The sequence below is a fragment of the Ranitomeya imitator genome, chromosome 8 (assembly GCF_032444005.1).
Source record: "Ranitomeya imitator isolate aRanImi1 chromosome 8, aRanImi1.pri, whole genome shotgun sequence".
Classification (NCBI taxonomy): Eukaryota; Metazoa; Chordata; class Amphibia; order Anura; family Dendrobatidae; genus Ranitomeya; species Ranitomeya imitator.
Window position 1 is genome coordinate 176216616 of NC_091289.1, and position 17432 is coordinate 176234047.

General features: G+C 41.0%; 1 protein-coding gene across 2 annotated transcripts in view; it reads right to left on the minus strand.

The window, feature by feature from the left end:
* Positions 1 to 16810, minus strand: part of SLC5A9 (solute carrier family 5 member 9) — a 30293-nt gene extending 13483 nt beyond the window's left edge. Inside the window, exons 1-6 of one of the 2 annotated variants that reach the window (XM_069737957.1) lie at positions 16723 to 16810; positions 13574 to 13695; positions 10297 to 10368; positions 6186 to 6290; positions 1860 to 2024; positions 670 to 775 (exon numbers count right to left, since the gene is read on the minus strand). In XM_069737957.1, the coding sequence (XP_069594058.1) occupies positions 670 to 775; positions 1860 to 2024; positions 6186 to 6290; positions 10297 to 10368; positions 13574 to 13687 (562 nt within the window). In that variant the 5' untranslated portion in view covers positions 13688 to 13695; positions 16723 to 16810. The remainder of the gene's footprint in view (positions 1 to 669; positions 776 to 1859; positions 2025 to 6185; positions 6291 to 10296; positions 10369 to 13573; positions 13696 to 16722) is intronic. The other variant, XM_069737958.1, reaches the window with a different exon arrangement.
* Positions 16811 to 17432: the final 622 nt, after the last annotated feature.

Genomic DNA, 17432 nt, shown 5'->3' on the forward strand with positions numbered 1-17432 from the left:
CTATCATGACAGTTTGGACAAAGTGCATTTGTCTGATTATTACGCCATGATAAAACGCCAACACTCCACAGGTTGCCTGTGGTTTCCTTTTTTTTTTTATTAACCCTTTGAATACACTATAGTTATTTTTTATGACCTGATATAACCTGTTTTGTTTTGTTTTGTTTTTATAATGAAAAAAAGTTACCGTATATCCATTGTTAACACCACTACTATAAAACTTTTTTACTTTCTTGCAGGGTAAAGCAATAAAAAACATAAAGTTTGCCATTATTTTTTAGTTTTATGGTGTGATAATAATGATATGTTAATGTTATACTGCTGCTTCGTATGGATATGGCAATGTAAAATTTAGGTATTTTACCACTTTTTACAAAATAAAACCCTTAAAAAAACTTTTATTTTTGTGCCTCAATGTGTTAAGAGACACAACTTTTGTATTTTTTTCATCAGCTGAGCTATGTACTGTATTTATTGTATTGCTGAACAAGACGTGATTTTTTTTTTTTTGCAGTGATTTTGGAGGAGCGCATGCAACTCTCTGATTGCTTTTTATTCCTTTTTTCGTTTGAAGCAGGGTGAACAAAAACAGCAATTCTACCATCATTTTTTTTTTCCGACCGTAAACCCAGTAGTGATATAGAAAAGATCCATAATGAACGTAGTTACCGGCGACCGTGTAAATGGCTGTGACTACTAGTAATATAACTGTGGCTAGGTAAATGTTCCAACCCAGAGAGACCTGGATGAAAAGAGCTCCGGAATAAATATCTGTCTGAAACAAAAAAAAAAAAAGAGAAAAACAGAAAAAAAGAAACATTAACGTTGCCATCAATTAATAAAGGCGCAATACAAAATGTATCCTGCATTTCTTATACTACAGGACAGTGTCACAATATTTCACTTGTAGAAGTAGGAAATCATTATTGACTTTAAAAAAAGGCAGATTTATTACTTGATGGGGTTTTCCCATTAATATTACTCAGTTTAAAAGTAAATTCATGGAGTTCCTAATATAAAATAATAAAAAAATATATTCGACCCTGACGCCCCATGGCTTCCAGCAGATCACGTAAGTTGATTGGCTGCATCAGTTACGTTCTGTCCAAACTGGACGGAAGTGCTAGAGACTATTCATTCCTCCGTTAATGAGAAATCAGCATTTGAATTAATATGCAAATGAGATATAAAAATGATATGCAGATAAATATATGTAGATCTGAAGCCTCCGTCACTCCAGTTCTATTTCCCGCTCATTTCGGTCTCCTGCTTCACCTACAGCCTCTATGCTGTGTGACTTCAGGCAAAAAAGCCAACAGTTAAGTAGGAGGAGGGTGAACAATAGAGCTGGAGTGACAGAGGCTTCAGAACTACCTAGTCGTTTGGATCGGAAAGGGTTAATTAATGGTATTATTAATATTTCTGAAAATAATACCAGAATAAGAAATTAAAGAGCAAGGCTATATATATACGCAGTGTTTTTGCTGTGCTTTATTCTGGAGTTAAAGTTAATTTTAGTCACCAAAAACGCTTTAAAAATGTAGGGAAAATAGTGCGTAAAACGTGGCTGCGTTTTTTTTGCAGCAGCAGCATTTTTACGTTTTTCACAACTTTCTGTTGGTGAAAAAAAATGCTGCAAAAATGCTTTAAGAATTGACATGCTGCAGATTTTTTTTTAAATACCGCAGTTTTCCAATTCAGTCAAGGGTGCGCATGAGATTTCTGAAGTCTCATAGATTTTGCTGGCATTTTGCATTAAAAAAACTGTAAAAAAAAAAAACTGTAAAAAAATGCAATGTATGAACAGAGTCTTAGTTTCACCAATCAAAAGGGATCTTTCCAGGAAGCAGTAAACTTACCGATATTTTAGTGACGATATAGAGGATGAGTGATAGGACGGACATGTAAATCCGAATTCGGCGACCACCAAAACGTTTTTCCAAGTACTCAGGCATAGTGACTACTCCAGCGGCAAGGTATACAGGTACAAAGATCCATCCAAGGGCCACCAGCACCCAAGATGCCTTACACAAAATAGTAGCATTAAAACACTATGAATGATTTATTGCATATTGTTTGCAAATCACATGGAGTTTCCTAATATTCCTAAAGGGCCTTTGCCATTCATTTTATGATTGACCACCTAAGATAGCCCATGTGATGATTTATTAATTAGATGTTGTCTGTGTGTCGGCAGTGGATTAATCTCTGCACTGTCCAGCCATTCAACAGTGAATATATATTTATTCAGGAACAAACACAGCTTACAACTGGTAGATCTTATAGCTTAGGATCTTAGGGTACCGTCACACTATACGATTTACCTACGATCACGACCAGCGATACGACCTGGCCGTGATCGTAGGTAAATCGTAGTGTGGTCGCTGGGGAGCTGTCACACAGACCGCTCTCCAGCGACCAACGATGCCGAGGTCCCCAAGTAACCAGGGTAAACATCGGGTTACTAAGCGCAGGACCGCGCTTAGTAACCCGATGTTTACCCTGGTTACCAGCGTAAAAAAAATCAAACAGCACATACTTACATTCTGGTGTCCGTCAGGTCCCTTGCCGTCTGCTTCCCTCTGCTTCCCGCACTCACTGACTGCCGGCCGTAAAGTGAAAGCACAGCACACGTCACCGCTGTGCTCTGCTTTCACTTTACGGCCGGCAGTCAGTGAGTGCGGGAAGCAGAGGGAAGCAGACGGCAAGGGACCTGACGGACACCAGAATGTAAGTATGTGCTGTTTTTTTTTTTTTACATTTACGCTTGTAACCAGGGTAAACATCGGGTTACTAAGCGCGGCCCTGCGCTTAGTAACCCGATGTTTACCCTGGTTACAAGCGAACGCATCGCTAGATCGGTGTCACACACACCGATCTAGCGATGACAGCGGGAGATCCAGAGACAAAAGAATGTTCCATACGATCTGCTACGACGTACGATTCTCAGCAGGATCCCTGATCGCTGCTGCGTGTCAGACACAGCGATATCGTATGGATATCGCTGGAACGTCACGAATCGTACCGTCGTAGCGATCGAAATGGGACTGTGTGACGGTACCCTTAGGATCTTGTCTGTCAGTTTGCAAAGTGATAGTAAACTGTACTCCATCTACACACTCAGTGAACAGGAACTTCCTGAGTTTTTTTTTAAACAATGCTTTACTGGCAATATAACACATTTGCTGGAGACAGAAACTCATGCACTATTAAATAGTGGTAAACAGTAAATAATAAGCATTATTTCAACACCCCCACTCAACAACTAATTATCATGTTTGTCCCATAAAGGTTCTGAATTCTTCATACTTGGCTCTTGGGAGTGGCTTTGTCATAACATCAGCTATCAGTCTTGTAATAAATAATTTCAATAGTGTCACATTCTATCAAATCACACAGATTATGATGTCTAACATGAATGTGTTCTCTTCTCACTTTGATCTTCTCACTGCATGAAAGTTTAATGCATTCTTGGTTGTGGATCGCCCCCATGGGGCTGTGGGGTACTCGTACGGGGTCCTGCGGTTCACAGGGGGATGTCACGGTGGCTGACCTGGTCCGTGGCCCTGGAACGTCCGTGTAAAAGGGAAAGGTATTTAAAGGGATAGAGTTTGTGTTTGTGACGCCACCTGTGGTATTCGGTCAGGGTAACCAACGCTGCTTTAAGGTGTCCGCTTGGGTGAAGTTATGGCAGCTAGATAGTATACCTTCCCACAGGTGAAGTGTATCCTCAGGGCTTCCCGGTGTGTAGATGGTGGATGGTGAGAGGCGCAGAGAAGAACGAGAACACCAGGTTGCAGTCTCTTTACCTTTACTGAAGACTACAGCATCCACAGTCCAGGGAACCAGATCACAGGGCAGGCAGAGTCCGGCCGGTTTGGAGGCAAGTCCAGAGTCCCCTTGTCCAGGTGGAAATCAGTAGCCTTCCCTTTTGCTATAGTGTTGTAGTCTCTTACTGCCTATGGCTTCACATAAGGGTCTCACAGATGTGGTGTCTCTCTCTCTCTGTCCCCCGTAGTCGGATAGGACAAAACCCATATGACTTGTGGCTTGAGGCTGTTTGTAGGGACTCTAGCATACCCTGGCCTCTGAGGGATGCCACCGTGCCTCCTGGGTGTAGGTGCGGACAGTTAACTTGCAATTAGCTGTCCTGCCGGTCTCTGGAGTAAAGCATAAAGGTCCTTACTCCCTCGGTGTTCCAGCTACCGGGATTCTGCACCTCAGAAGGAGGCAGCCTGTGCAGCGCTGGTCCCCTTCTGGTATACTCTGCTTTGCTTCGACTTCCCTTGCACGCTCGCTGCAATACAGTTCTGCCTTTCAATGTCTCTTCCCAGGAGCTGTAGCACTTCAGGCTACACGGCTCCTCTGCTCCCTTTCCCTCTGTCTTTCTGACAGGAACTGAACCCTTTCCCTCCAGATCAGGATGCTCTCATAGGGGAGTTCACCTAAAACAGGCGTAGAGCTCCCCCTTCTGGTCTGGAGTGTGAACTTGTTGCATGTTTGTGATACCTGGATGCAGTTATCCTTCTTTGACTCCAAAAGCAGCATCTCTCTCCCCGAGTGGAAAGCAATACCACTGCGATGACCAGGACCCTGGGGCGCTGCAGTTATCTTCATAAATCTCTGTCAGTTGAGTTAATGGCTTCCCAACATCGCCTAACAATTGGTTTAAACAAATGAAGTCTTAACTTGCGTGGGCTGCAGACACATACTCTGCTTCTGTAGATGACAAGGCTACAGACACCTGCTTTCTGCTAGACCAAGAAATTTAACTTTTTCCAAGCTTGAACAAATAGCCGCTTGTCGATTTATGAGTTTATTTATAAGTCACCAGCCCAGTATGCATCCACATAGCCTGTGAGTTTCAGATCTCCTGTTGCAGATATTCTTTTGTGACTAATCTTGCTTTACATCTGTGAAGCTTGCCTTCAGAGTCATACTTGGTCTTAAAAATCCATTTATATTTGATTGCTTTCTTGCCTCCTAAGTCAGCCTTTAGTTTTTTAGGAACACATTGTTCCACAGCCTCCTGGCTTCCTCCTTTGCTGGGAGCGGTGTGCTCCAGCTTGATTGATAGTTTGGACCTGCGACAGTCTCATGCTGCCGGGCTGATCTGCGCACCCCCTGATAGTGCTCTGATAATGCTCTGTGATGCAGCTTTTCCTCTGTAGCTTCTGAAAACTGAAGTTGCACTGAAGCTGGCCGACAATTCCCTCTAGTGAGCTGCTCATCTTCAGAGCATCACTTACAAGCTCTATTGCAAGGAGTTTGTAAGCACTGCACATGTTTGACTACCACTTCTAGACTGCAGAGGTGACCAATTGCACCGAGCTGTTAACAATAAAATTTAAAATTCCTTGAAAAGTGGATTTTCAATTACAAGTAACTTGCAAAGTTCTCTTTGTTTTTACAAGCATTAATATTAACTTTGGAATAACCCTTTAAATTAGAAAAACAAATCCCAAACTTAAAGTGGATCTGTCAGCACGTTTCACAATTCATACTGCATACATTGCATACATTTCCTAGACCCAATAAAGTCTGTGTGCATTTCAGAATAACTGTATAGTCCTGATATGAAATTGAGCATCTTAAAGGGGATATCTGGGACTTTGTGAAAAACAAAAATGTGCCCAATCACTAACAATCAGGTAGTTTTTACCTGACGCCATGTCGACAGAATGTCGGCTTCTTTTCTGACCTGCTCTGTCGACGGGGTGTGACATCCGATGTAATTCTGATTGACAGTCTGCTCCCCCAGTTAGGCAGCGGGAATCTGGCTGTCAGTCGGAATTACATCAGAAGCCTCGCCCTGTCAACAGAGCATGGCGGAAAAGAAGCCTCCACTCTGTCGATGTGACGTCAGCAGAGGCAGCCAAATCACCGGCAGGAGCGGACTCTGTGCCAATGAAGAATGGCGCCAGGCACAACAGGCAGATAGGTAGCACCTACCTGTCTGTCAGTGCTTAGGCACATTTTTTGTTTTTCACAAAATCCCAGATATCCCCTTTCATAAAATTCAAGAAACCTTTTAAAACGATTGCACATCCATACTAACATGGATTTTCAAAGGAAGTATACCAGCTTCATCAGATTGAAGAACACAATACAATATGCAGTTTCTGTTGTGACATCTAATGACTGATTCTCTTTTATCTGTTTTTAGTACAGTAATGTTTTCTTACATTCCACTCAAAACCTCCGACTGCCAAACCTCCCGCAGCACCAGATCCCGCCATCCCAACGAAGAGACCACTGCCGACATTGCTGGACATTAAAGATGCTCCGATCTGTAAGAATAAGGATAAGGTTATAAGGATTTGGAAGATTTAATGGAATTGGTATCCAAATGGCAGCTGGTTATCAAGCTTCGATATATTGAGTATAGTTTAAGAATTTTGGGAGAAGCTGATAATAAGTGATACCTATGATCTTCTGAAAGTAGGAGTCATGACCCCATTCATTGCAGTAGCCAACACAGCGCTGTGGATGCCAATATGGCTGTTTATGGTACTGCAGTTTCATCTAATTCAAGTGACTCAGACTGAGCTTTAGCTCTACACTTGGAAGCAAATGGACATTACATTTGTGAGGTTGGGTACTGCAGTAATCACAGGCCTAAAACTGCATTATACTCTATAAGGGGGCTGCATTATATTCTGTGGGGTGACTGCTTTATGCTCTATGGGGTGGCTGCATCATACTCTATGGGGTGGCTGCTTTATGCCCTATGGGATGGCTGCATTGTACTCTATTAGACTATGGGCAGTGCATTGTACTATATGGGACCTGCATTATACTGTATCGAGGACTATGAGGAATACATTATACTATATGAAGAACTATGGGGTGCATTATACTATGGTAAGTGCATTGTACTACATGGAGGACTATGGGGGCGCATTATACTATATGGAGGACTCTGAGGAGTGTATTATACTATATGAAGGACTATGGGGTGGGGAGTGTATTATACTCTATGGAGAACTATAGGAAGTGTTTTATACTATATGGAGGACTATGGGGAGTGTATTATACTTTATGGAGGACTATGAGGAGTGTATTATACTATATGAAAGACTATGGGGAGTGTATTATACTCTATGGAGGACTATAGGAAGTTTTTTATACTATATGGGGGACTATGGGGAGTGAATTATACTATATGGATGATTATGGGAAATGTATTATACTATATAGAGGACTACGGGGAGTGTCTTATACTATGTGGAGGACTATAAGGAGTGTATTATACTATTTAGAGGACTATGTGGCACATTATATTATATGGAGGACTATAGGGTGTGCATTATACAATATGGGGACTGTGGCGTACATTATACTATATGGAGGACTATGTGGCACATTATATTATACAGAGGACTATGGGGAATGTATTGTGCTGTATGGAGGACTATGGGGAGTGTATTATACTATATAGAGGACTATGTGGAGTGTATTATATTTTATAGAGGACTATGGGAATGTGTATTATACTATATGGAGGACTATGGGGAGTGTATTATATTTTATAGAGGACTATGGGAATGTGTATTATACTATATGGAGGACTATGGGGAGTGTACTAAAAGGTATGGAGGACTATGGGGAAGGTAATATACTATATGGAGGACTGTGGGAAATGTATTATACTTTCTGGATAACTATGGGGAGTGTATTATACTATATGGAGGACTATGGGGAGTGTATTATACTATATGGAGGACTATGGGGATTGTATTATACTATATGGAAGACTATGCAGCACATTATGTTATATGGAGGACTATGAGGTGTGCCTTGTACAATATGGAGGACTGTGGTGCGCGTTATACTATATGGAGGACTGTGGGGTGTATTATACTATATGGAGGACTATGGGGTGCATTATACTAAACAAGCAAAATGCTGCCTATTCATCGAGTGGAAACAGGAACACATGGGCTACTTGCACAGTGAACAAGTCTGTATGATCATGTTCACACACCACCAAGAAACCTGAAGACACAAAAGAGAATAGTAAAACCAAAAACACTCAGTTTGAAAAAATGTTGCAGTAATCATCAGATAGGGATTGCATACATTAGTTAGGACTGCTCTGATAAGGGTATACCGTGAAGATTGGTAGAGCAGCTTAGTATACATTTTTTGCAAAAAACGTATCAACCAAATACCCTGTTTTTTACATCTTTTACTAGCACTTGCGGATTACTGCAACATTTTTTCAAACTGAGTGTTTTTGGTTTTACTATTCTCTTTTGTGTCTTCAGGTTTCTTGGTGGTGTGTGAACATGATCATACAGACTTGTTCACTGTGCAAGTAGCCCATGTGTTCCTGTTTCCATAATTGTTCTCTTGTGTCTACAAGACTGGGGAGTTCCACCACTCCTCTTGGGCTATCTGCACAAAAGCTGTTCTACCCTGTATGCACACATGGATTTTTCCTCTCTGAACCCTGTTCACACAGGTTATATACAGATGATCAGGTTTTTAAATACATCAGATAGGGATTGCATACATTAGTTAGGACTGCTCTGATAAGGGTATACCGTGAAGATTGGTAGAGCAGCTTAGTATACATTTTTTGCAAAAAACGTATCAACCAAATACCCTGTTTTTTACATCTTTTACTAGCACTTGCGGATTACTGCAACATTTTTTCAAACTGAGTGTATTTGGTTTTACTATTCTCTTTTGTGTCTTCAGGTTTCTTGGTGGTGTGTGAACATGATCATACAGACTTGTTCACTGTGCAAGTAGCCCATGTGTTCCTGTTTCCATAATTGTTCTCTTGTGTCTACAAGACTGGGGAGTTCCACCACTCCTCTTGGGCTATCTGCACAAAAGCTGTTCTACCCTGTATGCACACATGGATTTTTCCTCTCTGAACCCTATTCACACAGGTTATATACAGATGATCAGGTTTTTAAATACATCAGATAGGGATTGCATACATTAGTCAGGACTGCTCTGATAAGGGTATACCGTGAAGATTGGTAGAGCAGCTTAGTATACATTTTTTGCAAAAAACGTATCAACCAAATACCCTGTTTTTTACATCTTTTACTAGCACTTGCGGATTACTGCAACATTTTTTCAAACTGAGTGTTTTTGGTTTTACCATTCTCTTTTGTGTCTATTCATCGAGTGATTGCATTGTTTATGCTGAACAAAAATCATTGTTCTCAGCAGCACATCGCCCGGAGAAAACTGCAGATGTGCTGCTGATAACATGATACTGTATGTTGACAGATTGATCTATTAGTGATCATACTGTGCCCATCATTGTTTCTCAGTTGGTGTAGAAAGGCACTAAAAAATGCTTGGAGAACACACGAGCGTGCTCAGGAAATCTCGAGTAACTAGTATATTCGCTCATTACTAATGTAAATGTAACTGAAATGTTTCTGTGTGATGGTGCAACATGTGAGCATTTGGGCTCCCATTTTAAACTTTTGCCTAGGGCCCCACTTTGCCTAAAACCGGCCCTGATGTCCTAAGTCCTAACCTATGTCTTTCATGCATCACATCACCATACATTATAATACCTTACGTTATCATATTACATAGACAAACATCTTACTCTTCACATGACACTATGTACACAAGACCCAGGAGATTATTCAGATTAAACATCACATTATACACCGCACTGATGTCTTCAAGGGGGAGCATGGCAATATGTCCATCTCCTTACAATAGCAAATAGAAAAAAATGAAAATAAGAAACAGATTTATCCTTTTCTTTTTTTACAGATAAAAAAAGATTCAATTAAGTACTTAAAGGGGTTGTCTCATCCTCTTAAATGGGTACCATTACAAAGTGCTTGTAACAAACAACTTTGCAAATGACGTCTGATTAAAAATCCTTTCCATTCTGAAGAACAGAGTGGGTTTTAATTCTTTGTGTATTGCCCATTGCCTAGATTACTGACCACCTTTGCTGTAGTTGGACTCCTACACCCGGAGTGCAGCGAATGCAAGCGCTGGTCTGCAGCTGGCCGGGCACTGATCTGGCTAGCCTTAATGCCCATGTGCTTCTCTGATGTTTCAGAAGCCTATGTGTTTGTGATTGCAGCCTGGCTCAGTTGGGACCAGTTGTTCAATCATACCGCTGGTGACAGCTGTCAATCTTCAGGAACGTACAGCCCGCTGGGAAGCAGGGAGTCAAGAGGCAGGAAGGAGTGTGCTCCTGAACATAGAAGATGTAACAACTCCTTTAACAGATTAATTATATCAAGGAAACATGGACATGAATGTAGGTCATGATTATAGGTACTGCATATCAGTCCTTACAGGCCACCAGGTCATTGTCCTACCAGCCAGGAAATATCCTCCTACTGTTCCGCGACTTGCACGGACGGAAGACTGAAAAACATGGAAAAATTGGTTAGTATATTATTAGGGCTCAATTAGATGTACATTTTTCTCGTACAAGTTCTATTATGCTTTTCACAGAAAGATCTTGTACCTATAATTTGTGGAGTTGTTCAAATATCAGTGCATTTTTGCGGAGTGAGTGGTCCTCACCAAAACTCAGAGACTTATCTGATTTTGATCTGTGCCTTGTATCAAACTCACGAATGCAAGTCTGTGGGACCGTGAAAAAAATTGGAAAGCACTTGGATGCCAGCCGTGTGCTGTCCATTTTTCACTGTTTTCTAGAAGACGATGGAGAAAGCCCCTTCCTTATTTTTTGTGATATACTGTACTATACTTTGAAGGTAAAAACTGCCACACTGAGAAAGGACTCGTGAAAATCTGATCCAAAACACTCATGAAAATCTGATCCAAAACACTGATGAAATTGTAAAGGGGTACTTAATCAACGTTTCGCGGCACTCGCAATTAAGTGCCGACCTTTGCTGGTTGGACTGGACAATCAGGAACTGCAAAATGGAGAGATTGTTCCCTGAGGGAAGAGACTGAAAGGGATGTCAGGTCAGCTGACAGCTGTGATGCAGTTAACAAATATAAAAGGCCAAGATAATGAAGCAGGAACTAAGTTGGCACCAGTATGGAAGAAGAAGAAGACGCGCAAGCAGCAGGATGGACTTGTGGCCACCACGGGAATATAAATTCCTGGGAGTGATTTGATCACAGAGGAGTCCTGACTTCCTAGATCAAGCACCCGACAACCAAACTTTGCAGGTCAAACCCCAAAGCCCAGACTTCGATGGTCAAGCGCCAAAGCCCAGACTTCGCACTCAAGGCCTGATTCTGATCAGAGAAAAGAAAAGCGCCAGTCATCCTTTAATGAAGTCTCGGCTGTTACTTCCAATGAAGAGGTATGCTACAGATTGTAAGAAGGGCCCCATGCTTCAGGGACGAAGATGTGTCCAGGGTGACGAGCATAATGTGCATCACGTGACTCACATCTTTAGGACTTGTGGCCTAGTGGGAAATACCAGCGACCCCCGTAAGGGCCAGTGTGATGAGAGCGGAGACGCTTAAGGGGTATATGATGGGAATGGGCCTGGTCGTAAGAGTGACACCCATTAAGCCAAAGCAAACATAGTAAGTATCACTATTAGTGGTGACCGAGTGTACTCATTGCTCTGGTTTTCCCGAGCACGCTCAGGTGATCTCTGAGTATTTGTTAGTGCTCGGAGATTTCGTTTTTGTCGACGCAGTTGAATGATTTACAGCTACTAGCCAGCCTGAGTACATGTGGGGGTTGCCTGGTTGCTAGGAAATCCCCACATGTAATCATGCTGTCTAGTAGCTGCAAATCATGCAGCTGCGGCAAGGAAAACTAAATCTCCGAGCAGTCACAAATACTCGGAGATCACCCGAGCAAGGAGTATACTCGCTCATCACTAATCACTATCCACTGTCAATTAACTGCTCGATAATAAGGACAGTGTAAACATAAAAAAAACTTTGAATAGAGATCGCTGTGTTCTGATAGTGTCATAATATATTATATAGATCTTGTTACTGCTAACCTCAATATCGCCCTTGTTTGTACATGTATATATTTATTTAAATAGATTTTCTTCTGTGCTAGTTAAATACACAGTGTTGTTTCATTAGCACTGTCTTCTCATTGTCGGGTTGCATCCAAGCACTTATTTACATACAAGAACCCTTATTACAGATGAGCGTCAAAATCAGACAAGACCCATTGACAGATGATCTTTTTTTCTCCTAGCCCCCAAGTTCCCATAAATTAGCTGTCACATGGACTGACCCGTAAATTTTCTTCCAAGTTCTAGTCAAATACATTAAAATAATAATAAAAAAACAAACAAAAAACATAAATTCTGGATAGATAAAAGCTGCAAATGTGAGATTGTGATGTTCAAGATGATACTAAATCCTGCTGTTCCAATCGGATCACCACTTTTTTTATTTTTGGGGGGCAAATCGGTTCATCCCTTATGAAATGTTTTTTTTAAATTTATAGATCAATAGGGGGAAAACAAAATCCAAAAGTGAATTTCAATTCCAACCAATTCCTTGGTTGAAACCAATGGACCTTGTTTTTTTTTCCAACTATAATATGGGGAACTGACCTGGTATCTGCTGGGGATTTGAGTACAAATGGCCAAATGGACCTAGACCTCAGGATTTGTATGAGCATGGATGGACAATGAAGCATCATTTATGAATTTCGGCTTCTCCTCGAGCCACATTGAATAACATAGGACAATTTCCAAAAGAACCTGGATTTGATGACCTTAACAATGCCAATATGGCCAATGAACTTACATATCATATAAGTTATGTTCTATTTTCTCTGAAGAGCAATGGTTTCGAGCTCAGTGGATGCAAATGTATGTGACATCCTTGGTATCTTCAACAGATCAATATCTTGCTCTCCTGGACAATGATCTTCCGAAAGATAAAGGGAATTTTACCAAATGGTTATATATTCATGCTCGATAAATAGGATTTTAGCCAAGTAGACAACCCACATTGTGCAATGATCTCAAGTACATCCATAACTGTTGAGGTTGTAAAAAGAAACAGGTCCATTGAGTCCAAACTTTAGGCCAAGGACAGAGAGGCATATTTTATGGTCTGTATATGGACTACAATGGCCAGACTGACTGCAGGTTTCGAAAACCTGAAGTTGCAGCCTTGCATCTGTCTATAATACTGTAAGTTCAGGTCGAGAGACCCATGGTCAGTCCAGAAGTTGTGGTCCAAACACGAATCGTGAAAAGCGCCCATCTGAGCCAGGGCTTAATCTAACCATCTTCATCTGGAGAAACGGAAAAGCCCCATAAAGCAATTGCCAATTACCATTATTTTTATGACGTTGGGAGAAATTTTTTTCTCTAATTTTTCCCTAATTTGGGTCACTGAGAATAAATCTCTGGATAAATGTCCCATCTGCAGAACTCTAGTATCCATGATCTGTTACCCTTCAAAATTTTCCAAAGAAAGTCGGGGTCCAAAGGGACAGCTCTAGATATTGCAGCTGCAGATCAACAAAAGGGGCATCTCTGACGTGAGAGAACTGCAAAATTTGGTTTTGATGATGTCCAAACCATGGACTCAAGTCTAGTGTTAGTGAATGGGTCTTAGCCGGACCCATAATGTATAATAGACAACATGGACTTACCCATATTCCAACTGCAAGGACAAACACAAAATAAAGGACAACAACGATAATATCAGGAGTCTCGAAGGTGGCATATTTAGGACCTGGAGATGGGGCCTCGGTGGTATTGTCCATGGTTCCTGCTGAAGTGACAAATGCATCTCCTTCAGATGAAGAATAACTTATCTACACATTGATTACTAACTAGATGTTAATGACTAACCGAGTTTATCAACCTGCTGACGGCTGCCTAACAATTATTGATTTGGCATAAACAATTGATGACAATCAGTAGAACACTCGATATAACAGCCGGCACTGACCGTCTATGGAGCAGGCTCAGAGGCACCCGGTATATGACGTCACATAGTTGGTACCATGTGTAAGACGTATATAATCAGCGTCTAACTGTCAGGAAAAGTAACCAAATAAAAAATGCAATTAATAACTCTTGCAATTAATATTTTGTTCCCTGTCCAACAGCATATTAATCCTTTATTCTGCAGAGAAATAGGGTAAGAACAGCAGCACAGGAAAATATAATACAGTCAATGGAAAAAAAGAAGCTGATGATGATACCAAATTAATAGGAGTTTCCCCTCCACATCTCCCTTTACCCCCTAAGGTACTCTTATATAGCTCTCTTAAAGGGAATCTATCAGCAGATTTTTGCTACACCGTCTGAGAGCAACATAATGTAGAGGCAGAGATCCTGATTCCAGGGATGTATCACTTATTGGGCTGCTTGATGCAGTTGTGATAAAATCACTGTTTTCTCTGCTGCAGATCTACCAGTTCTCTGAATGCTGAGCTCTGTATAACTCCACCCACACCACTGATTGGCTGTTTTCTGTGTACACTCTGCATAATCAGAGAGCTGCCAATCAGTGTTGGAGGCGGGGTTGTATATAGCTCATGCATACTATTGACTACCTGGCTTATTCGTCCTCTAGTGATAATATCCTGCTGATAAAACTGTGATTTTATCAAAACTGCAGCAAGAAGCCCAGTAAGTGACACATCGCCGGAATCAGAGTCTCTGTCTCTACATCATGCTGCTCTCAAATTAGGTAGAAAAAAGCTGGTGACAGATTCCCTTTAAGGCACCAGCAGTGTGATTTAGTTAAATAGTATCCATGGACAAGCAGGATGTGTGAAATTTCTTGAACATGAAGGTGAGACATGGCAATGATTGGTAAAGTAGATTATTTATTAGTGTTTAAACCTAGAGAAATAACTAAGAGCGAAGCAATGCACCAGAATTTGTGCTCCAACACAAATAAATCTGTCATCAGAAGGTTAAAAAACTGTAATTATAGCCAACAATTAATATAATCACAACGAGACGAACAGAAAGTTTACACCAGAGCGGATGCAGCAAGTCATCATCCCCTCCTAGGGATGTAGCCAGGGCAGCGGCTTCTCTCTGACTTCTTCTTGATCTTCGATTTGTCCGAAGGCGAAGACAGTGACGACAGCGCTGATTGGTCGTGGCCCGTGGGGTATAGTATAGGTGTTTTTATTTTATTTTCAAACATGTTTACTTGCTGGATGCAGAATGAGTCAACTGAGCTTCCATCAGTGAGCTTGTTGCGGGGATAGGTTTCATGACTCTTTTCTTACCCCTTCTCAGTATATATCTACAACGTTCAGCTTAACTTCCATATGGGCGTAAATCAGCTGTGAGGAGCTCAGAAAAACATAGATAATGGAAATGCAAACTCAGTTAACGCATTTTGCAACCAGCAATAGACAGTGGGCAAACTGAGCAACATTTTTAATGAAACCCAATTGCAAAAATGATTTTTAGCCCAAAATGCATCCATTTAAGAAAAAAAAACTAAAAAAACCCTATATATATATATATATATATATATATAAAAACTTCCTTCTCACCCCCAGTGGGGTTGGTCTTTGTTGTCCTTTCTCATTCTCGGGTCCTCTACCAGAGGCCTGGGAGTTTGAGGGTTCTGCGCAGGATCTTAGTTGTTCCCATCATTGCGCTTTACTGGACAGAGAGCTCTGATCCTGCTCCTGGGATCTGTTGTTCTTCCCATAGTCCTAGTTAGAAGGCGGTTAAGGAGCGCTTCAACAAGGCATTATGAACATCATCTACTATGGTGGGGGCCATGTAGATAATAAGTGAGAAGAAACACAGTAGTAAAATTAAACAAAATACTTTATTGACTAACAAAGATAAAAAAAAAAATATAGTTAAAAAGACAGGGAAGAGTAAAGCCTCTAAACAAATGGGGAGCAGTAGCAGCAGCAGGTAATAAAGTGCACAGTAAAGTAGAATGTAATTTAAAGCGCCCCTATAAAAAACAAAAACAAAAAAAAAAAACAATTAGGCTCACATATAGTCTTTAAATCCAAAGAGATGGCAGGAAAAAAAGGAGGGGGAAGGGGGGGATGGTAGAAAATGGTTCAGCTGACAAATATTGCCATATAGTGCTGAATACACAAATGCAAGTGCAAGTAAAAACTGCCTATAAATCCATGGTTAGAACAGGAGCCTAAAGTGTTAAAGGCAATAGAATGTACCGCAATTTGGAGCTATATCCTATAGAAGAACAGTTGTGGCTCACATACATTGTTTAAATCCAGGAGATGGCAGAAAGAAGGACAAGGGAGGACGGATGGTGGAAAATGGTTCAGCTGACAAATATTGCCATATAGTGCTGAATACACAAATGCAAGTGCAAGTAAAAACTGCCTATAAATCCATGGTTAGAACAGGAGCCTAAAGTGTTAAAGGCAATAGAATGTACCGCAATTTGGAGCTATATCCTATAGAAGAACAGTTGTGGCTCACATACATTGTTTAAATCCAGGAGATGGCAGAAAGAAGGACAAGGGAGGACGGATGGTGGAAAATGGTTCAGCTGACAAATATTGCCATATAGTGCTGAATACACAAATGCAAGTGCAAGTAAAAGCTGCCTATAAATCCATGGATAGAACAGGAGCCTAAAGAGTTAAAGGCAATGAAATGCTCTCAATTTGGAACTATTTTTGCTATAGGGGCTAATTATTATTATTATTATACATTTTTATAGCGCCATTTATTCCAATTGCTACATGTCACATACACCAGTGAATCACAGAAAATAGGCAGGTATATTAAGTACAAAAATTAATAGGGAGGTTCAAAATCCTCAGTACAATACCTGCTGAGAGACTGGTGCTGCAAAAATGTGCCGTGAGAGCAGCTGCTGCTAGGGGTCCCCTTGCCCGACGAGCGCCGTTTCGCAAAGGTTGCTACTTCCAGGGGCGTGACAGGTTAGTAGGTGTTGGGGAGGAATAAATATCAAAGTGCCGGGTGCTGATAGGATGACTTTAGTAGGTGGGTGTTCACCCTTCTTTCATATATGCAAGACACAACAGTTGCCTTGCCAAGATTAAATCATCTTTATTGAGAAGATCATATGATAATGCTCAGGGCTGATGTAGAGGCACTTTACACCTCCATCAGACATGAAGATGGCTTAAAACCAGCTGCATGGTCCCTGAGGATGAGCAACCTTGAGCCCATCCTTACTGATTTGATTTGAATTCTTCTAGAGTTTGTTTTGAAACATATTTTTTACTTTCAACAAACATACTTATCACCAGACAAAGAGTACAGCCATGGGGGCCTCTTGTGCCCCATCTTATGCCAACCTTTTTCTGGGGTCATGGAAAAAGGGAAATTTTCCAAGTGGATGCCATTAGCGAAATATAACTGGTACAGGGATGGATGAGATATATTGAGGATGTTTGGTTTGTGTGGGAAGGCACAGTGGACACCCTTCACTCTCTGATGGTCAAACTCAATCAAAACAATCTCAACATTAATTTAACCTACAAATTTGGGAGAGAACTTGAGTTTCTCGATTTC